The sequence below is a fragment of the Haliotis rufescens genome, unplaced genomic scaffold (assembly GCF_023055435.1).
Source record: "Haliotis rufescens isolate VD_foot unplaced genomic scaffold, xgHalRufe1.0.p SCAF_5, whole genome shotgun sequence".
Lineage (NCBI taxonomy): Eukaryota > Metazoa > Mollusca > Gastropoda > Lepetellida > Haliotidae > Haliotis > Haliotis rufescens.
This window is the reverse complement of record NW_025964223.1, coordinates 10,144,507-10,162,372: the sequence shown is the minus strand read 5'-3', so window position 1 is coordinate 10,162,372 and position 17,866 is coordinate 10,144,507. Positions and strand designations below refer to the sequence as shown.

Genomic DNA, 17,866 nt, shown 5'->3' with positions numbered 1-17,866 from the left:
TGATAGTATGATCATCGTAACATACCGTTAAGGTATGACAGCACACAACCCTCATCTCATGGAGCCTGAACACCCTATCCCATGTTAGTTCTTATTATCATAAGTGAGTTCAGTTTTACCCAGCTTTGATCATTCGTCACCACTCGCCCCTTTCCGTAACCTGCAAGAAGACTCGTCCCCCTTTCGATGAATGTTATGTGCGAAAATGCGACAAACCAATCAGAATACGCGTTCTTCATCAAAGAATCCCTCTGAAATATTTTTTGATTTTATATATGGCTTGCATCTAAAAATATACCCAAGGCACAGTTAAATGTGTTCAATCATACTGTATAATTCCGCATGTCCCGATGTACTTTAAATTGCATCTGAAATATATATTATATATGGGGAAAGATATGTGAAGACAATTGTTTTAGGTATGCCCGTTTGCGCTAAGACGGAACCCGGTCGTAAAAATGGCCATGTGAGGGGCACGAGTCGCTATTCGGCTTGTCCCGGAATAACACGAGTTGGTCACGAATGCTTTGAGCAGTGTTTCACTCATCACTGAGGATCAACTTGGTTTTGAAGAAAGCTTGAAGTGATGCAGGTCCCAGACGTTCCCCTTTGCTTCAGCCCATGAGAACAGGTTTGGTGCTGACAAACCTAAAAGCTGGGTTTGAACCCTCGATCCCACATTTCTGGCAATGCTATGACGTAGCTCTGCACAGCAAATAGCGCACGCTCCGGCGCAATGGTGACACATCACACCACTGCCACAGGCTAATTTGCATATCACGTGACCGGACTTTTCTCTTGCTTGAAAATAAAACGCTTATTCTGAAAACAACAGACTGGCCTGACGCAAGCCTTTCGGTGCGCTTTTCATATTGTTTTGCATAATTATATAGATATGCTACTACAACTGCGACAGTGAGGTGCATGAGAATATATCTTTATGGATCAAAGTGACCATATTGCTAACTCTCCGTTGGTCTTCGATGACAGCACGTGGAGCTGTAAAACCATTGTAAACAACGGATAATTGCGCAGATGGAAATTGATTTTCACGTTTTAGGATATTTTCACAAAGACAGTTTACCATTCTAGGACACATGTTTATCTAAATGTATAGATGTTTCAAGAATGAATCCTATGTCAAACAAATGCAATACCTTGAATGGAGTGTGTAAGATGTGACGAATCATCACATGGCGATGCCCGGTGGCAAAGGCTCTATGCTGACCGCATGGAGCTCTGGGTAGGAGAGTGTAAACGGCCTTCCATTCACTATGAGCAACCTTGTACTGTGCAGATTGACTTGGCCAAGGCGTATAAATTATCTTTATCACAGTTCTTTACTTAGGGAGAAGTCTAATAATTCAAAGTTTGATTAAAAATACTTCAATCCTTAATCCTTTTGAGACATGCCCCAAGAAAATCCCACACGGGACATTTAACTTTTGGGTTTTACCAAGAATAGCACTGCTGTTGTAGCAGAATTTTGTACTTGAACTTCCCAAAAAACAATTTGTATTTTAAATTTATAAATAATTTATGTTATTAGATATCGATATATGGGTATTGTATGAGTGTTTCATACAGTTTTTACAGCTCTTATTGAACACCGTTTCAAACAGGATTTCATTAAATGTTAGAACAGGAGAAGACGATGTCCTTTCACTAAGAATTTCATCGATTGACATCAGGGTCCCGAGTGGCATCAATCAGGACCAACATTCACAGAACCTTAGCGCCTAAAATGTTGAAACAATAGTGTTTCCATTACTGTATTTAATATGACTCGGAGGCTTTCGCACGTGCATTTTGCTCTTTTGCGACTCGTGTTTTGAAATGCATGTTCCGGGGCGAGTATACAAATTATTTAGGACCAAGTCGAGTGTATCATCTTTACACAACTTGCCAAAGTTGGTGGTCAATTAAGAGCAAACAGCCGTACGTGATCAATAAAAGAGATTGTTTTTTGTCTAGAACTACTAAATACATACTCCATCTTCAGTATTTGACACTTTGAAAAACCTGATATTTAACCTTCAGATCACCCCAACCCCCTCCCGTCTCCATCTAATTTATTATTTAAATCAAGTCTTCAGTCAGGTCTATACAAGATATCCCGGGACCGCTCCAGCAGCGGCAGGGCCACCGGTTTATGAACGGCTGACGCACACAATATATAGCTCCTTCGGGAGCTAGTAAATTTCTCTCCGACAAAATATATTCCGCTCACGTGAATGCCAGTTCCCAAAGTACCGGTTTGGTTGTTGATTAAGCTGTGTATTTTGTCACATGGGAACATGATGTTCGAAGGGAGACATTGGGCACCGTTGATGTTTCTACATAAACAAAAGCATCTATAAGCGGATTTTTATCCACCACTCTGTTATACGTTAAAATGCGTCTCAAAAACATGAGAAAATGGTAACAAAATTGTAATAAATTAAACCGTTCATAGCTGCAACGATGAGTTGCATTAGATATACTAAGTCCGTGACAGAGAACTTTTAGTTAGAAAGGAATTAATAGAGAAAAGACATTTCACATTTATCACAAGAGTTTTCTGAACATTTCATTTTTATCATTGGATTGGATCAGTATTATCGTCGATAAGTTAATGAATCAAGCAGACAGGTAAGATTCTTTTCAGTTGTAGAATCCGGAATGAGTCACAAAATCAATTAGAGGCACGTAGGCTTCGGTATGTTCCCGATTACGACACACATGAGTTCATGGTCAGATCAAACGTTGAACGAATCAAACTGAGGTATTGTGACATGTGAAAAAGAAAGGTTAGTCTCGACTCCTTTTAAAAGATACGTTCTGCACTAGTAAAGTGGCGCGGTTCTGGCAGTGACTGAGGCAGATCGATATCACTCTGTTTGTCCAGTCGATGACGAGTCTTGTCTGTCTTATGTAGAAGTTGTACATGTATTTGAAGATGGACTGGAGCGTTATTAAAAGTATGTGAGTATAACCCATGTGCTGTGTAAAGTCCGCGTATGTAAGGGCCGGTACATGAATGTTGATGGAGACAGCTCAGAGTAAGAGTTGCGGAGTTGGCCCAGTCGTACAAGGCGCCGCGATTCGCTGTGCAGAGTTGCGTCCCTTGGGCACGCCAGAAACATATGATTGTGGGTTCGAATCCATGTTTTGCTTGACTGTATCGATTATTCCATCACAAGGGATAATTATTTCAAGGTTTCATCCATAAAGGATCTTTTTACTGTAAGTCCTCGTTTAATTCTTGGATTTTAAAAAGAAATCGAATTGATTGATAAATTTTGATATGTAATGTAAAAAGTATGTGATTTTAATTTTGTAGAATGAACTAATAACTGAGATTGTTGGTGGCTGTACCTTCAAAGGGGGTTGAAGTACCGTAAAATAATTGTCCCCCTGAGAAGGTATGTAAGTCCCATTTCATTCAAAGTATTTTTCATTTTCCATGTTTTTAATCGAAGAATTCTTGTTTTTTAGCCAGAGGGATGGTGTAAATCCTGCTGGGTTACCATGTAGGTAGCAGAAGTATCGTAAGTCCCCATGGTACCTAGTATGGTGACCTACCTTTGGTTATTATAGCCCATTTTTATTGTGTACTGTTCCGAATTGTTATGAATTCTATTATGATATGTTAGTTTTAAATCTACATCTGTGATAGTCTAGTGTTTTTACTGTCCTTTGTCGACAGATTTTAATGTCACTATGTATTAATATATAACTTGATTTAGTCACTATATGGCTGAAATATTGCTGCTGTGACTTTAAATATTAACTCACTCACTCACACACACTTACTAACTGACATTAAACGCTAACCATTTATGTTACAAACAGGCATGGAGATAGTCGGTCCTTCTAAGCGCATGTGGGCAGGTGTTGCCATGAACCTCTTCTGGAGTGCGGGAAACATGATCACAGCTCTAACGGCCTATCTCTTCAGGGACTGGAAGACTCGACAGCTGATTGTCAGTGTCCCGGCGGTTGTCTTTGCTTATTTATTGTAAGTACATTGACTGGGAAATCAAATCTTAAGTTTTATGTACATAATGTAATTTTACACATGGAAAGAATACAGTTGTGTTGTTGGCATAAACCTACAGAACTATTAGTGAAATGGTTGTGAATGACGTTAATGTCTGTAAAATTAATTTCGGTGCGTAGATAATATCTGGTATGTTGGCCCAAACATGCACGACACCCTGATGGCATGCTGTATATTATCTTACCGTACTGATGCCCTTGGTATTGCCCGACATTCCGCCTGAAGAGCTACTCCAGGCTGGGCCACAGTGGCAGGTGCTGGGTCACTGGCGTACATTATCCTCCCGAGAACATACCACAGTTGCCCAATTGAGGACATTTCAGGGGACTTAGCAGGCCAGTCCAGTGTCCGTATGCCTTCTTATCAGAGATGATTGGTGACGACTGTAGTTATTGTAACTAGCTGTAGAACTCGAATGAACATACCACAGATGCCCTATTGAGAACATGTCAGGGGACATAGCAGGCCAGTCCACTGCCAGTCCACTGCCCGTATGCCTACTCATCGGAGATGATCGGTGACGACTGTAGTTATTGTAACCAGTTGTAGAACTCGAATGATGAGCCTTTTCCTTTAACAACAGTTTGTTTAGTAAAGTCTCACGCAGAGCCCGTCCCTCGTGTTGCCCAGCCCACCCAAATCTTTGCCCCCTTTGGTAAGCTGTTAGGGTACCGCTCTTTACAGGACACATTGCTTTCGGGCGGGCTGCATAGAACCGGTTGTTGATGATGGATATTGAAATTCGCCTTCCTATTATGGTATGGACTTCTCTATTGATAACAGGAACAGATTTGAATCTACTGCATAGTGCAGTTATTGTAATGAGACGGTATTGCCTAGGTGTCGTTTTGCAGGCCTGCCACGTCCAGATGTCATTGCAACTCCAACTGTTTGATGGTAATTGTCTCACAGTAAAAAAATTACACATTTTGTGTGCACACATTCGGGCAACTTGGTATTTCTCCCACAATACACCGTTTTGTCTTACAAACTGCCTCGGAGGCATTTGTAAGCGTGGTTTTATGACAACTGTATTTAATAGAGATTGTCAGTCCCCTTTGGTTTCTGTGTTCAAGAATATCACGCCCTGTTCATCCATGATGTGAAATGTCATTGTGATGAGATGTTGCATTCAGATGCAACGCCACGGTATCGTAAATGTACAACGCAACAATAGCTTCACTGAAATCATTAGTTCCCATATTTGTTTTCGGTAGTACATTTGCTTATATTCTTGGCATCTTCTGAAGTAGGCCTCTTATGTTACGATGTTCACCTAATCTTGATCTATCATCTTGTGAATTCATAAGGTACCCACGAACAACTGTTAACTGTCGAAATCCCTCTGGTATAATCTGGCAGTGATGTAAAACAGGTGGCATATACAGAGGAATTATAAAACAATAGTTATCATTGTTAAAAAATCTAACAATACCGACTCTTTAACTTTAGGAGTAATCCCTCCCACTTCTCAAACTATCTCCATCTAGGATGATGTTTGCTTGAAAAAAGTGAAGTTTCCCGCCTTGGGCATGCGCAAGAGCAATGGACAGTATAAGCCTATTGTCTGCACAACTATTAATGAATATCTGTGTGAGGAGAAAATCGGAAGATTTTATAGTGTGATGTCAGCCAAAATTCAGGATTTATGGCAGTGATGTAACAGAGGTAGTATTCTTACAAGTATAAGTATTTCGTTACATCATGAACATATCATATGGTTCATAATATATTCTTGAGATTTACAAGAAAACAACTAAACTATATTTATCCACCACACAGTTTTATCCCAGAGTCCCCAACGTGGCTGCTCAAACATGGAAAAAAGGAGGAAGCTAAACGGATAGTGGCAACTATTGCGAAGAAGAACAAAGTGAAAGTAGATCTAAATGTTCTTGATGAGATCGATATTGAAAATGAAGAAGTTAAACAAGAACCATTCTGGAATCTTTTGAAGTCTTCAGTGATGATGCGTCGAATGATTATCATCTGCTATAATTGGTACGAGGTTGTTCCCCAAATTATCAGTTCTCTGTTCTCAAACGTTTGATAGTAATGTATGTGAAAACTAGTTTCCAAATGCACTCCAGACAGTAATTGAAATTAACAATGTTTGAAAAAGATGCAGGTGTTTATTGTTAATGTTAGTTCCTATTAAGCACCCGTTAGTTAATGCTATGATTGTAGATAGTCGTTACTAACAACATCTTCTTGGGAAAGGTATAATCATTGGGAAAAAAGTCATGACGGAATATAAGCAGACATAAGTGCAAGTCGTTGGAAACGCGTTTAAGTTTTGTACTCCTTTTGCAATATCTTTTTGTTTATTTTGCTCACACAGGTGATTCTAGCGAGAAATAAGACAATTGTCATTCGTAAGATTCCTTCTCTTTTATGCTTTATCACCATCTTTTAATGTCTCTTCAGGTTTGCAGCTGGAATGGGTTTCTACGGCCTCAGCATGAACGTCACCAACCTCTCTGGAAGCATCTACCTCAACTTCTTCTTATTCATCCTATTCTCAGAGGTTCTAGCTTATATTTCCTGTTTTTTCCTAATGGATCGTATCGGACGCAAGTTGTTGCTGTGTATATCTCTATCGCTAACCGGGGCAGCATGCATTCTTCCTTTGATTCCAGTACTAGTTTCAGATACACGTAAGTGTCAATATCAGAATGCACAAACACGTACAAGTATACTTATGTTCTTGATCCCTGAATTAAATCCAATGTGTCATTTCTAGAATTCACACATTTGCATACTTATGACAGGTAACTGATTATAGTTGAATAATAAATTGCAGAAAGAACCTAAATATCTCCAATAGCATCATTACAAAGCGTACATTTTCTTTGTTCCTTTACAATATTGAGACATCTGACAGTCGATCCGACCCGTGAAGGTGTGGGGTAGAATTGGTCTTCAGCAGCCCATGCGATGCGCATGATATTAACAACTGGATTGTCTGGTCCAGACTCGATTATTTTACAGACCGCCGTCATATAGCTAGAATATTGCGTGTTGCGTTAAACAACAAACAGTACAATATATATACAATACACAGTCGCTCCCGTGGCCACGCCATATTAAAAGATGTTAATATGGTTCTTGGTGCCTTGAAAGGATACAAGAAATGCTGGCTAGGATTGTGTCAATAATGTATTTTTGTTTGGTATCCATGTTCCGTGGGTTAGCAGTAAAAAAAGGGCATGTGTACAAACAAGTGCAAGCAGCCGCACATCACATTATGAGTTAAATAACCTTTAACAGGTATATCACCTCACCTGTCACATGTAACATACAAATTGCTTAAATTAATCACAAGCTTATCCAATTTAAATATTTACCTTGTAGAAAATACCTGTATATTTTTCATCTTGTCTGTAATGTATAAAAATCAGCAACAATTAAATTAATTTGAATGACGAAAAACAACAAAGGTGGATATGGTAAAAGAGTAATATAGAATTATGTCAGAAAACATATTCCGATTTGCCCTTTGTAAATATCCCTTTCCTGTAACAAACTCTGCCTCTCTGTCCATTAGCTGAGAAGTGGGCCATCAACATCCTCGCCATTGTAGGAAACACGTGTGCCTCTGCTGCCATGTGTGCCGTCTACACCTTCACAGCTGAACTCATGCCAACCACATCAAGGACATTTGGCATGTCAATGAGTTCAATTTGCTGTAGAGTTGGAAGTCTACTGTCTCCCTATATTGTTGACTTGGTGAGTTTATGAAATCTTTGTGATTGTAGGGTTTATATGTTTAGATTTATAAAATCATTGCGACTTCTTAAAGGATGAGTATGATGAAATGGTAAAGTGTAGTAAATATATAATGTTAATCCTTAAGAGTAGAGAGGCTTTACAATAGCCATGACATTGAGGAAATAATACAGAACAAACCTGCTGTGGAACTGGGGTTTGACACAACCGGGTGATAACAAAAGATGACTGGGGGGCCTGTGATTAACTATGAGATAACCGGCGGAGTTATGGGTTCACTATAAGATAACTGGGGAAATATTTCCTAACAATGAAATAACTGAGCAAATGTGTGTTAACAACGAGACAACTGGAGACCTATGGGTAAACTACACGATAACTGTGCAACTAAGGCATAACTGTGAGATTATACGTTTTTCGATGGGTTAATAGAATACCTGGTAAATAGGTGACCTATGGGATAACTGTGAGATAAATGATGGAACTATCGGTTTACGGCAAGATAGCTGGGGAAGTATGAGATAACACGATTAAGCGTGGGTTAACAAGTTATCTGGGTGAGCTATGGGTTAGCTACTCAATACCTGATGGATGATATGGGTTAACCTGGGTCAATGTTTGGAGAACAAGATAACGGGGGCAACTATGTGGTAACTACAAGATAACTGATGGTACTATTGGAGGATCATGGGTTAAGTACAAGATAACTGATGGTACTATTGGAGGATCATGGGTTAAGTACAAGATAACTGATGGTACTATTGGAGGATCATGGGTTAAGTACAAGATAACTGATGGTACTATTGGAGGATCATGGGTTAAGTACAAGATAACTGATGGTACTATTGGAGGATCATGGGTTAAGTACAAGATAACTGATGGTACTATTGGAGGATCATGGGTTAAGTACAAGATAACTGATGGTACTATTGGAGGATCATGGGTTAAGTACAAGATAACTGATGGTACTATTGGAGGATCATGGGTTAAGTACAAGATAACTGATGGTACTATTGGAGGATCATGGGTTAAGTACAAGATAACTGATGGTACTATTGGAGGATCATGGGTTAAGTACAAGATAACTGATGGTACTATTGGAGGATCATGGGTTAAGTACAAGATAACTGATGGTACTATTGGAGGATCATGGGTTAAGTACAAGATAACTGATGGTACTATTGGAGGATCATGGGTTAAGTACAAGATAACTGATGGTACTATTGGAGGATCATGGGTTAAGTACAAGATAACTGATGGTACTATTGGAGGATCATGGGTTAAGTACAAGATAACTGATGGTACTATTGGAGGATCATGGGTTAAGTACAAGATAACTGATGGTACTATTGGAGGATCATGGGTTAAGTACAAGATAACTGATGGTACTATTGGAGGATCATGGGTTAAGTACAAGATAACTGATGGTACTATTGGAGGATCATGGGTTAAGTACAAGATAACTGATGGTACTATTGGAGGATCATGGGTTAAGTACAAGATAACTGATGGTACTATTGGAGGATCATGGGTTAAGTACAAGATAACTGATGGTACTATTGGAGGATCATGGGTTAAGTACAAGATAACTGATGGTACTATTGGAGGATCATGGGTTAAGTACAAGATAACTGATGGTACTATTGGAGGATCATGGGTTAAGTACAAGATAACTGATGGTACTATTGGAGGATCATGGGTTAAGTACAAGATAACTGATGGTACTATTGGAGGATCATGGGTTAAGTACAAGATAACTGATGGTACTATTGGAGGATCATGGGTTAAGTACAATATAACTGATGGTACTATTGGAGGATCATGGGTTAAGTACAAGATAACTGATGGTACTATTGGAGGATCATGGGTTAAGTACAAGATAACTGATGGTACTATTGGAGGATCATGGGTTAAGTACAAGATAACTGATGGTACTATTGGAGGATCATGGGTTAAGTACAAGATAACTGATGGTACTATTGGAGGATCATGGGTTAAGTACAAGATAACTGATGGTACTATTGGAGGATCATGGGTTAAGTACAAGATAACTGATGGTACTATTGGAGGATCATGGGTTAAGTACAAGATAACTGATGGTACTATTGGAGGATCATGGGTTAAGTACAAGATAACTGATGGTACTATTGGAGGATCATGGGTTAAGTACAAGATAACTGATGGTACTATTGGAGGATCATGGGTTAAGTACAAGATAACTGATGGTACTATTGGAGGATCATGGGTTAAGTACAAGATAACTGATGGTACTATTGGAGGATCATGGGTTAAGTACAAGATAACTGATGGTACTATTGGAGGATCATGGGTTAAGTACAAGATAACTGATGGTACTATTGGAGGATCATGGGTTAAGTACAAGATAACTGATGGTACTATTGGAGGATCATGGGTTAAGTACAAGATAACTGATGGTACTATTGGAGGATCATGGGTTAAGTACAAGATAACTGATGGTACTATTGGAGGATCATGGGTTAAGTACAAGATAACTGATGGTACTATTGGAGGATCATGGGTTAAGTACAAGATAACTGATGGTACTATTGGAGGATCATGGGTTAAGTACAAGATAACTGATGGTACTATTGGAGGATCATGGGTTAAGTACAAGATAACTGATGGTACTATTGGAGGATCATGGGTTAAGTACAAGATAACTGATGGTACTATTGGAGGATCATGGGTTAAGTACAAGATAACTGATGGTACTATTGGAGGATCATGGGTTAAGTACAAGATAACTGATGGTACTATTGGAGGATCATGGGTTAAGTACAAGATAACTGATGGTACTATTGGAGGATCATGGGTTAAGTACAAGATAACTGATGGTACTATTGGAGGATCATGGGTTAAGTACAAGATAACTGATGGTACTATTGGAGGATCATGGGTTAAGTACAAGATAACTGATGGTACTATTGGAGGATCATGGGTTAAGTACAAGATAACTGATGGTACTATTGGAGGATCATGGGTTAAGTACAAGATAACTGATGGTACTATTGGAGGATCATGGGTTAAGTACAAGATAACTGATGGTACTATTGGAGGATCATGGGTTAAGTACAAGATAACTGATGGTACTATTGGAGGATCATGGGTTAAGTACAAGATAACTGATGGTACTATTGGAGGATCATGGGTTAAGTACAAGATAACTGATGGTACTATTGGAGGATCATGGGTTAAGTACAAGATAACTGATGGTACTATTGGAGGATCATGGGTTAAGTACAAGATAACTGATGGTACTATTGGAGGATCATGGGTTAAGTACAAGATAACTGATGGTACTATTGGAGGATCATGGGTTAAGTACAAGATAACTGATGGTACTATTGGAGGATCATGGGTTAAGTACAAGATAACTGATGGTACTATTGGAGGATCATGGGTTAAGTACAAGATAACTGATGGTACTATTGGAGGATCATGGGTTAAGTACAATATAACTGATGGTACTATTGGAGGATCATGGGTTAAGTACAAGATAACTGATGGTACTATTGGAGGATCATGGGTTAAGTACAAGATAACTGATGGTACTATTGGAGGATCATGGGTTAAGTACAAGATAACTGATGGTACTATTGGAGGATCATGGGTTAAGTACAAGATAACTGATGGTACTATTGGAGGATCATGGGTTAAGTACAAGATAACTGATGGTACTATTGGAGGATCATGGGTTAAGTACAAGATAACTGATGGTACTATTGGAGGATCATGGGTTAAGTACAAGATAACTGATGGTACTATTGGAGGATCATGGGTTAAGTACAAGATAACTGATGGTACTATTGGAGGATCATGGGTTAAGTACAAGATAACTGATGGTACTATTGGAGGATCATGGGTTAAGTACAAGATAACTGATGGTACTATTGGAGGATCATGGGTTAAGTACAAGATAACTGATGGTACTATTGGAGGATCATGGGTTAAGTACAAGATAACTGATGGTACTATTGGAGGATCATGGGTTAAGTACAAGATAACTGATGGTACTATTGGAGGATCATGGGTTAAGTACAAGATAACTGATGGTACTATTGGAGGATCATGGGTTAAGTACAAGATAACTGATGGTACTATTGGAGGATCATGGGTTAAGTACAAGATAACTGATGGTACTATTGGAGGATCATGGGTTAAGTACAAGATAACTGATGGTACTATTGGAGGATCATGGGTTAAGTACAAGATAACTGATGGTACTATTGGAGGATCATGGGTTAAGTACAAGATAACTGATGGTACTATTGGAGGATCATGGGTTAAGTACAAGATAACTGATGGTACTATTGGAGGATCATGGGTTAAGTACAAGATAACTGATGGTACTATTGGAGGATCATGGGTTAAGTACAAGATAACTGATGGTACTATTGGAGGATCATGGGTTAAGTACAAGATAACTGATGGTACTATTGGAGGATCATGGGTTAAGTACAAGATAACTGATGGTACTATTGGAGGATCATGGGTTAAGTACAAGATAACTGATGGTACTATTGGAGGATCATGGGTTAAGTACAAGATAACTGATGGTACTATGGGCAAACTACAAGGTAACTGCAGCGCTATTGGTTAATTGTGAGATAACTGGTGGAATTATGTGTTGACGTTTTAGATACTTGTTTCTTGGAGATCATGGTTAACAGTGCGAATCCAAGGTAGTCCCTTGTAACGTTTTAACTAACTGGAGGACCTCTTTGTTAACTGGGACTCTTGAATACTTGGTGACCCTGGGTATGACCTGTAAATAACCGAGGAGCCATGGTCATATGGTCACAATAACGATAAACATAGCAATGCGTGGAAACCAATGCCAGCACTTTGATGTCACCATATGAAATAAAACACTTATAAATAACCCTACATTTCAGACGATGTACTTATCCGGACGTTTTGGTCAGATTCTCCCCATGCTGGTATTCGGGGGTATCACAATCTTGGCGGCCCTTCTGGCTCTGCTTCTCCCGGAAACAGTGAACAAGAAGCTACCGGAAACCATCAAGGAAGCTGAGATGCTCGGGACGTAAGTAGTTTTAATAGCTGTCACTTCAGTGACGTTTTTAGTCTCAGCATCAGTCCTAGTCTTGTGATCGGTTTCAGTCTAGTAGCTGACTCAAATTCAGGTATGGTAAGTATTTTTGCTGTTTAAATCTCGTCTGGCCAATAAGGCAATTTTAATTTCATTTTTAACCTAATTTATTTGAAGCTTGGGTCCAATTACCGATCAGTGTCAATTTCAGTTTTATTCGAATTTCTGGTTCAGTACCCTATTTGTAAAATTAACGCTCAGTGTCCGATTCCAATCTAGTTTCGGTTTCAAGACCATATTTAATTTCACTTTCAGCCCAATTTTCTTGCAATTTCAGTTCAATTACCGATCAGTTTCAGTACATCTTTCGAAATGTTAACGGTCAGTTTCAGTCCAGCTTCGGTGACTTTTATTTTAAATACATCTGTCAGTCTCCTTGGTAAAGAAAAGGTTTTAAAATCTTGAATTTCGAGTCAAAACCCATATTTGTATGTAGGTCACGGATACAAATTGGTCAGCGTAACTGGACCCGATTACATCCCAAAACACAGCTGCAAAGTGTCACTGGAACCTGAATATAGATCTTTGTATGTCAATGTATAATCGCGACCATATTGTATATAAATGACATAAACATACATTTTATGTGAAGCACCTAATTCGTTGCTTACAGGAGTGCGTACAAGGCTGCAGATGCATCTCCTGTTCAGCTGATTCCACTTGAATCTCAGTCGAAGGAGAGGTGAGGTGAAATTGGGTTTATCGTCGCGTCCAAGATTATTGCACTTATATAGCGACGTGCATGCACGTGTATGTGTGTGTGTGGCTGCTTGTACTAGTCCGGACTGATGCCGATTTATAGTGCTAGCTCACTGAGATACCATGCCGCAGTTTAACATGAATACCCCACTCAGACACAGTATACTGACTCCGAGCCGACCAGTCCTTGTTTTAGCCCCTTAATGCCTAACTCCAGACAGGGTAACAACAAGTACAATCTTTTAACGTCTTTTTGTATGACGCGGCCCGGGATCGAACCCTGGACCTTCCGCTCTCCGGGCGGACGTTCTACCACAAGACCACGGAGGCGGTCCAGTCGAAGGAGAAAGATGGAGAAGCTGAATATAAGCACGGCGCAAGGAAAATAGATGCAGTTTCGAGGGATGATCTCCTTGTATGAACAAACTTAATAAATAAACTCATAATATTATTACCAACACTTCTCATTGTGAATGCCGTTCCCTATGTACTTTCACATATCAGACACAAAGATAGAATATAACCATACATCAAACATTGTTTTCAATACTCACAAGTGATAATCATGGATAGTAGTTATCCTTTTAGCATATGATATACTGCTCTTTCGCGCCGTTGAAGTAGAATTGTCAAACGTATTACAAAATGCTTCTTTGACGTTCCTATACTACATATACGTAGACACATGTGTGTTCATGTATATACATTTAATGTATACAATGAGAATCCCCTGTTAACCAACAGTAACAGTTTCATTGATGAGCTTCAGATTAACTCATTCCAGGATTAATTCGTACATTCTTAAAAAGTGTTGATGTCTGGTTTCCGGGTTAGAATTGATCCTATGCAAACTAGTTGCAAATGACATCTAAATTGACCGGCTACCTGGTTGATAGTCATTTGTAATGGTCAGGCACTGGTACATTTAACGTGATGCATTTCTATTGCTGGTAGCTTACAATATTCGTAGTTTGTTGTTCTTTTCACACACTGAGAGACGTCACGTACGACGGTTATAACGTATACAGTTATGTTCTAATCTTAGACGTCACTTGCCTCAGGCGAACGTTGCCAGCACTTGATATTGTGACCGTTAGGACAGTCTGTTATGAGGAATCTGTCATATATTGCCCTCTTGACATCTCTATTACAGCCTTGCTACTTTGCAGTGTACAAAGCAAAATTGAATGCATGATGTCGTATGAGGAAACAAAATGGATCTGATGTATAGTTGATTATAGCGGACCGCCGTCTGTTGGACAACAAATACAGACAGACAGACAATCTGTCCTCTGTCTGTCTGTCTGTCTGTCTGTCTGACAACAAATAAACAGCCTTATTAGTATAGGAATTGTCCGAGTATGTGGGCTTGCCATTGTAACGACCATTTCGATTGTCGCGTTCCGTTGGGCATTGACCATATACACGTATGACTCGAGTGGCGTTTCTACTGCATCTTGTGCATCGATACTGTTTATTCTATCTGCGTCAGTTGCATGTAATTGGATTAATTTAATTTTCGTTTTCGTTGTTTGTTAGTTCGTAGAATGTACAGTTAAATATATCAATAAACGCATTGCCAACAATGTTGGTTGTTAGAAGTGTCGGTTGTAATAGTGGGTGTAGTTTTAAACTATTCAAATGTAACCCGAAAAACCTGTGTCACGGGGTGACGCAACACCGACGTGACAGATTGAGGTAGGCCAGTAGGGTTCGCCATTGGCAAGTGCGTGATTTGGTACGTGTTGTATACTCTGAAGAGAGCAGGGTTTCTCTGGTCACACCTGATGGTCGGCGTCCGTGGATTCAGACGTGTGTCCAGGAAGTTCAAGGGTAAGGACGGAGTGGGGCAGTATCATGGTCTGGGCAGCAATGTGTGGGATTTGAACACAAGGTCTGTTATCATTCGAGGCTACCGTAATTCACACAGGTATCGGGACGCAGGTTCCCTGCACACACTGCTGCCATCCCTTCACCAGCAGCCATTGGGTTTCTACTCTTCCAACAAGACAATGCTCGACCCCATTCTGCAATATTAGAAGGCTGCGTGGCTGGTGGTTCGAGAACTCCTGGTGCCATTTCATAGTGATTCATTTACACCTGCTTCTGACGTCTTGTCGGAATCGTACCATACTGCTTTTGACTCATGCTGATGACACAATTTTAGTCGCGGACACAACACTGAATCTTATAAATGTCACATGAATATTTAAAGACCATGTTTTATTATACACTTCAGTGTGAAAGACTGAGTTTTCTGAAGTGTAGAAAAGTGATATTTTCATTAGAGTGAACATAGCACTTGATATTTCACTGCAGTGAACATAACACTTTTACGGAACTTTTTTCTAACAACAGTTACATCCCCTTAATTGTAAGTGTAAATGCTAATAAAACATGGACACACTTAAAAGGAGTGAAATGGATGTTTTCCTGGCAGATTGGGACTTAAGATTTCTTGAACAAACAGAACGTATCCAGCAACAAACAAAACCTATCCAGGATTAAGTTGAACCTATCCAGTATGTCCCGCAAAATAAGCTTCACAGATTTTCGAAGGAAAAGTACTGGTGATTTAACAAATATCTGGAAGAACATGCAAATGAAAACACAAAAAAACAAAAACATGTTCGACCTGAATCTCTTAAAGCAGTGTCTGGCGCAAGAAGGTGAGGTAAGGGCCACTGAGGAGATTGAGCCACCTGTCCTTGATGACTATCTCAGCAAGTTCTGTTAGGAAGAAAGCTGAATCGGAGTACGACCCTTCCTCACTGAGAAACCTTCTCTCATCCTTTGAGCGACATCTAAAATCAAAATCATATGGTCATAGTGTGATTAATTGTGAGAAATTTGGAAAACAGAGAAATTATGAAGGCTAAATCTAAGGATTTTAAGGCGAAAGGCAAAGGGAACAAACCAAGAGCTGCTGATGAGCTAACAGATAGTGACTTGGATGCCATGTATGAAGCCGGAACTCTTGGCCTAGCAAATCAGACGAGCCTTTTACTTTCCATGTGGCATATTTTGTATTTTGTATGTGTGTGTGTGTTTGTGTGTGTGTGTTTGTGTGTGTGTGTGTGTGTGTGTGTGTGTGTGTGTGTGTGTGTGTGTGTGTGTGTGTGTGTGTGTGTGTGTGTGTGTGCGTGCGTGTGTGTGAGGGGCGTGTAGAACTGAGGGAAGGAGAACAGGGCTAATATTTAATATTTACATCAGAGCGTCAGTCGAAGACACGTAGTGGAGCCAATCCTAATGACATCCACAGGAAGCCCTGTGCATACAGCATTCCAGAACAACCTGACAGGGATCCAGTGGCATGCTACAAGATGTATCGGGAGAATCGTCCTACTTAAATGCTCCGCGCCATCAACCATGGAGGAAAGGCAGGTTCACCCTGTTACAAGAACTCTACAATGGGCTTAAATAAGTGATACAGCATAATGAATGCGATGAGATGAAGGATGGAGCCAAACTTGCTCAAGAGAAACGGATCACACCGTACAGGTAATATTTAATAATATGACTATTAAAAAATATGTGCAATAAAATCATTTACAGTGTGTGTACTCTCACTGAGTTTTCTGCCACTGACCATTAATCAAATGGCTAATAATTTGAATAAGTATAAACCAAAACTTACCATATTAAGTTATTTCTTCCCAGAATATTATAATTGATAAGACAAAATATCAATTGACGAATATATGTGTTACTTTTCAGAATGAGAAAGCACCTTCTACAGAAACTGGTGGATGAAGGTGTTTCTCCTAATCAGATCATGGAAGTATCAAGTGCATTCAATGGAAATATAAATCTAAACATTACATATATTAAAACATTAAAACACATTATTTTTTTTCCTATCATGGCTGGATTCACTGGATCACTGGATTGTCTGGTCCATACTCGATTATTTACAGACAGTCGTCATATAGCTGGAATATTGGCGAGTGCGACGTAAAACAACAAACCAACCAACCAAAGCATATTGTCAAAGAATAGTATATCTATTGTGATGTATTAACGAATGTGGGAAGGTTTTGCTGATGACACAGTATTAATCGCAAACACACCACTGGATCTTAAAACTCATTGGGAAAATCTGAAGACCATGCTGTATGATGGAAACTCAAAATCTGTAACTAATTATATATCAAAGACTGAGCTTTATATGACAAGGTCAAGTCCATCAGGTTATATATCTTCAGGTGTCTTATGTACGAATGATGGAAGGATTTGAGGGGCGGTCGGGTAGCCTAGTGGTT

At 39.5% G+C, this 17,866-nt stretch overlaps 1 protein-coding gene across 1 annotated transcript; it reads left to right on the top strand.

Moving 5' to 3' along the window:
- Positions 1-3,836: 3,836 nt before the first annotated feature.
- LOC124150619 (organic cation transporter protein-like) lies at positions 3,837-13,598 on the top strand. The gene is made up of 6 exons (XM_046522579.2): positions 3,837-4,000; positions 5,825-6,043; positions 6,470-6,699; positions 7,590-7,771; positions 12,688-12,839; positions 13,519-13,598. The coding sequence occupies exons 1-6, from the start codon at positions 3,837-3,839 to the stop codon at positions 13,589-13,591; spliced, it is 1,020 nt and encodes a 339-aa protein (XP_046378535.2). The 3' UTR covers positions 13,592-13,598.
- The last annotated feature ends 4,268 nt before the right edge of the window (positions 13,599-17,866 follow it).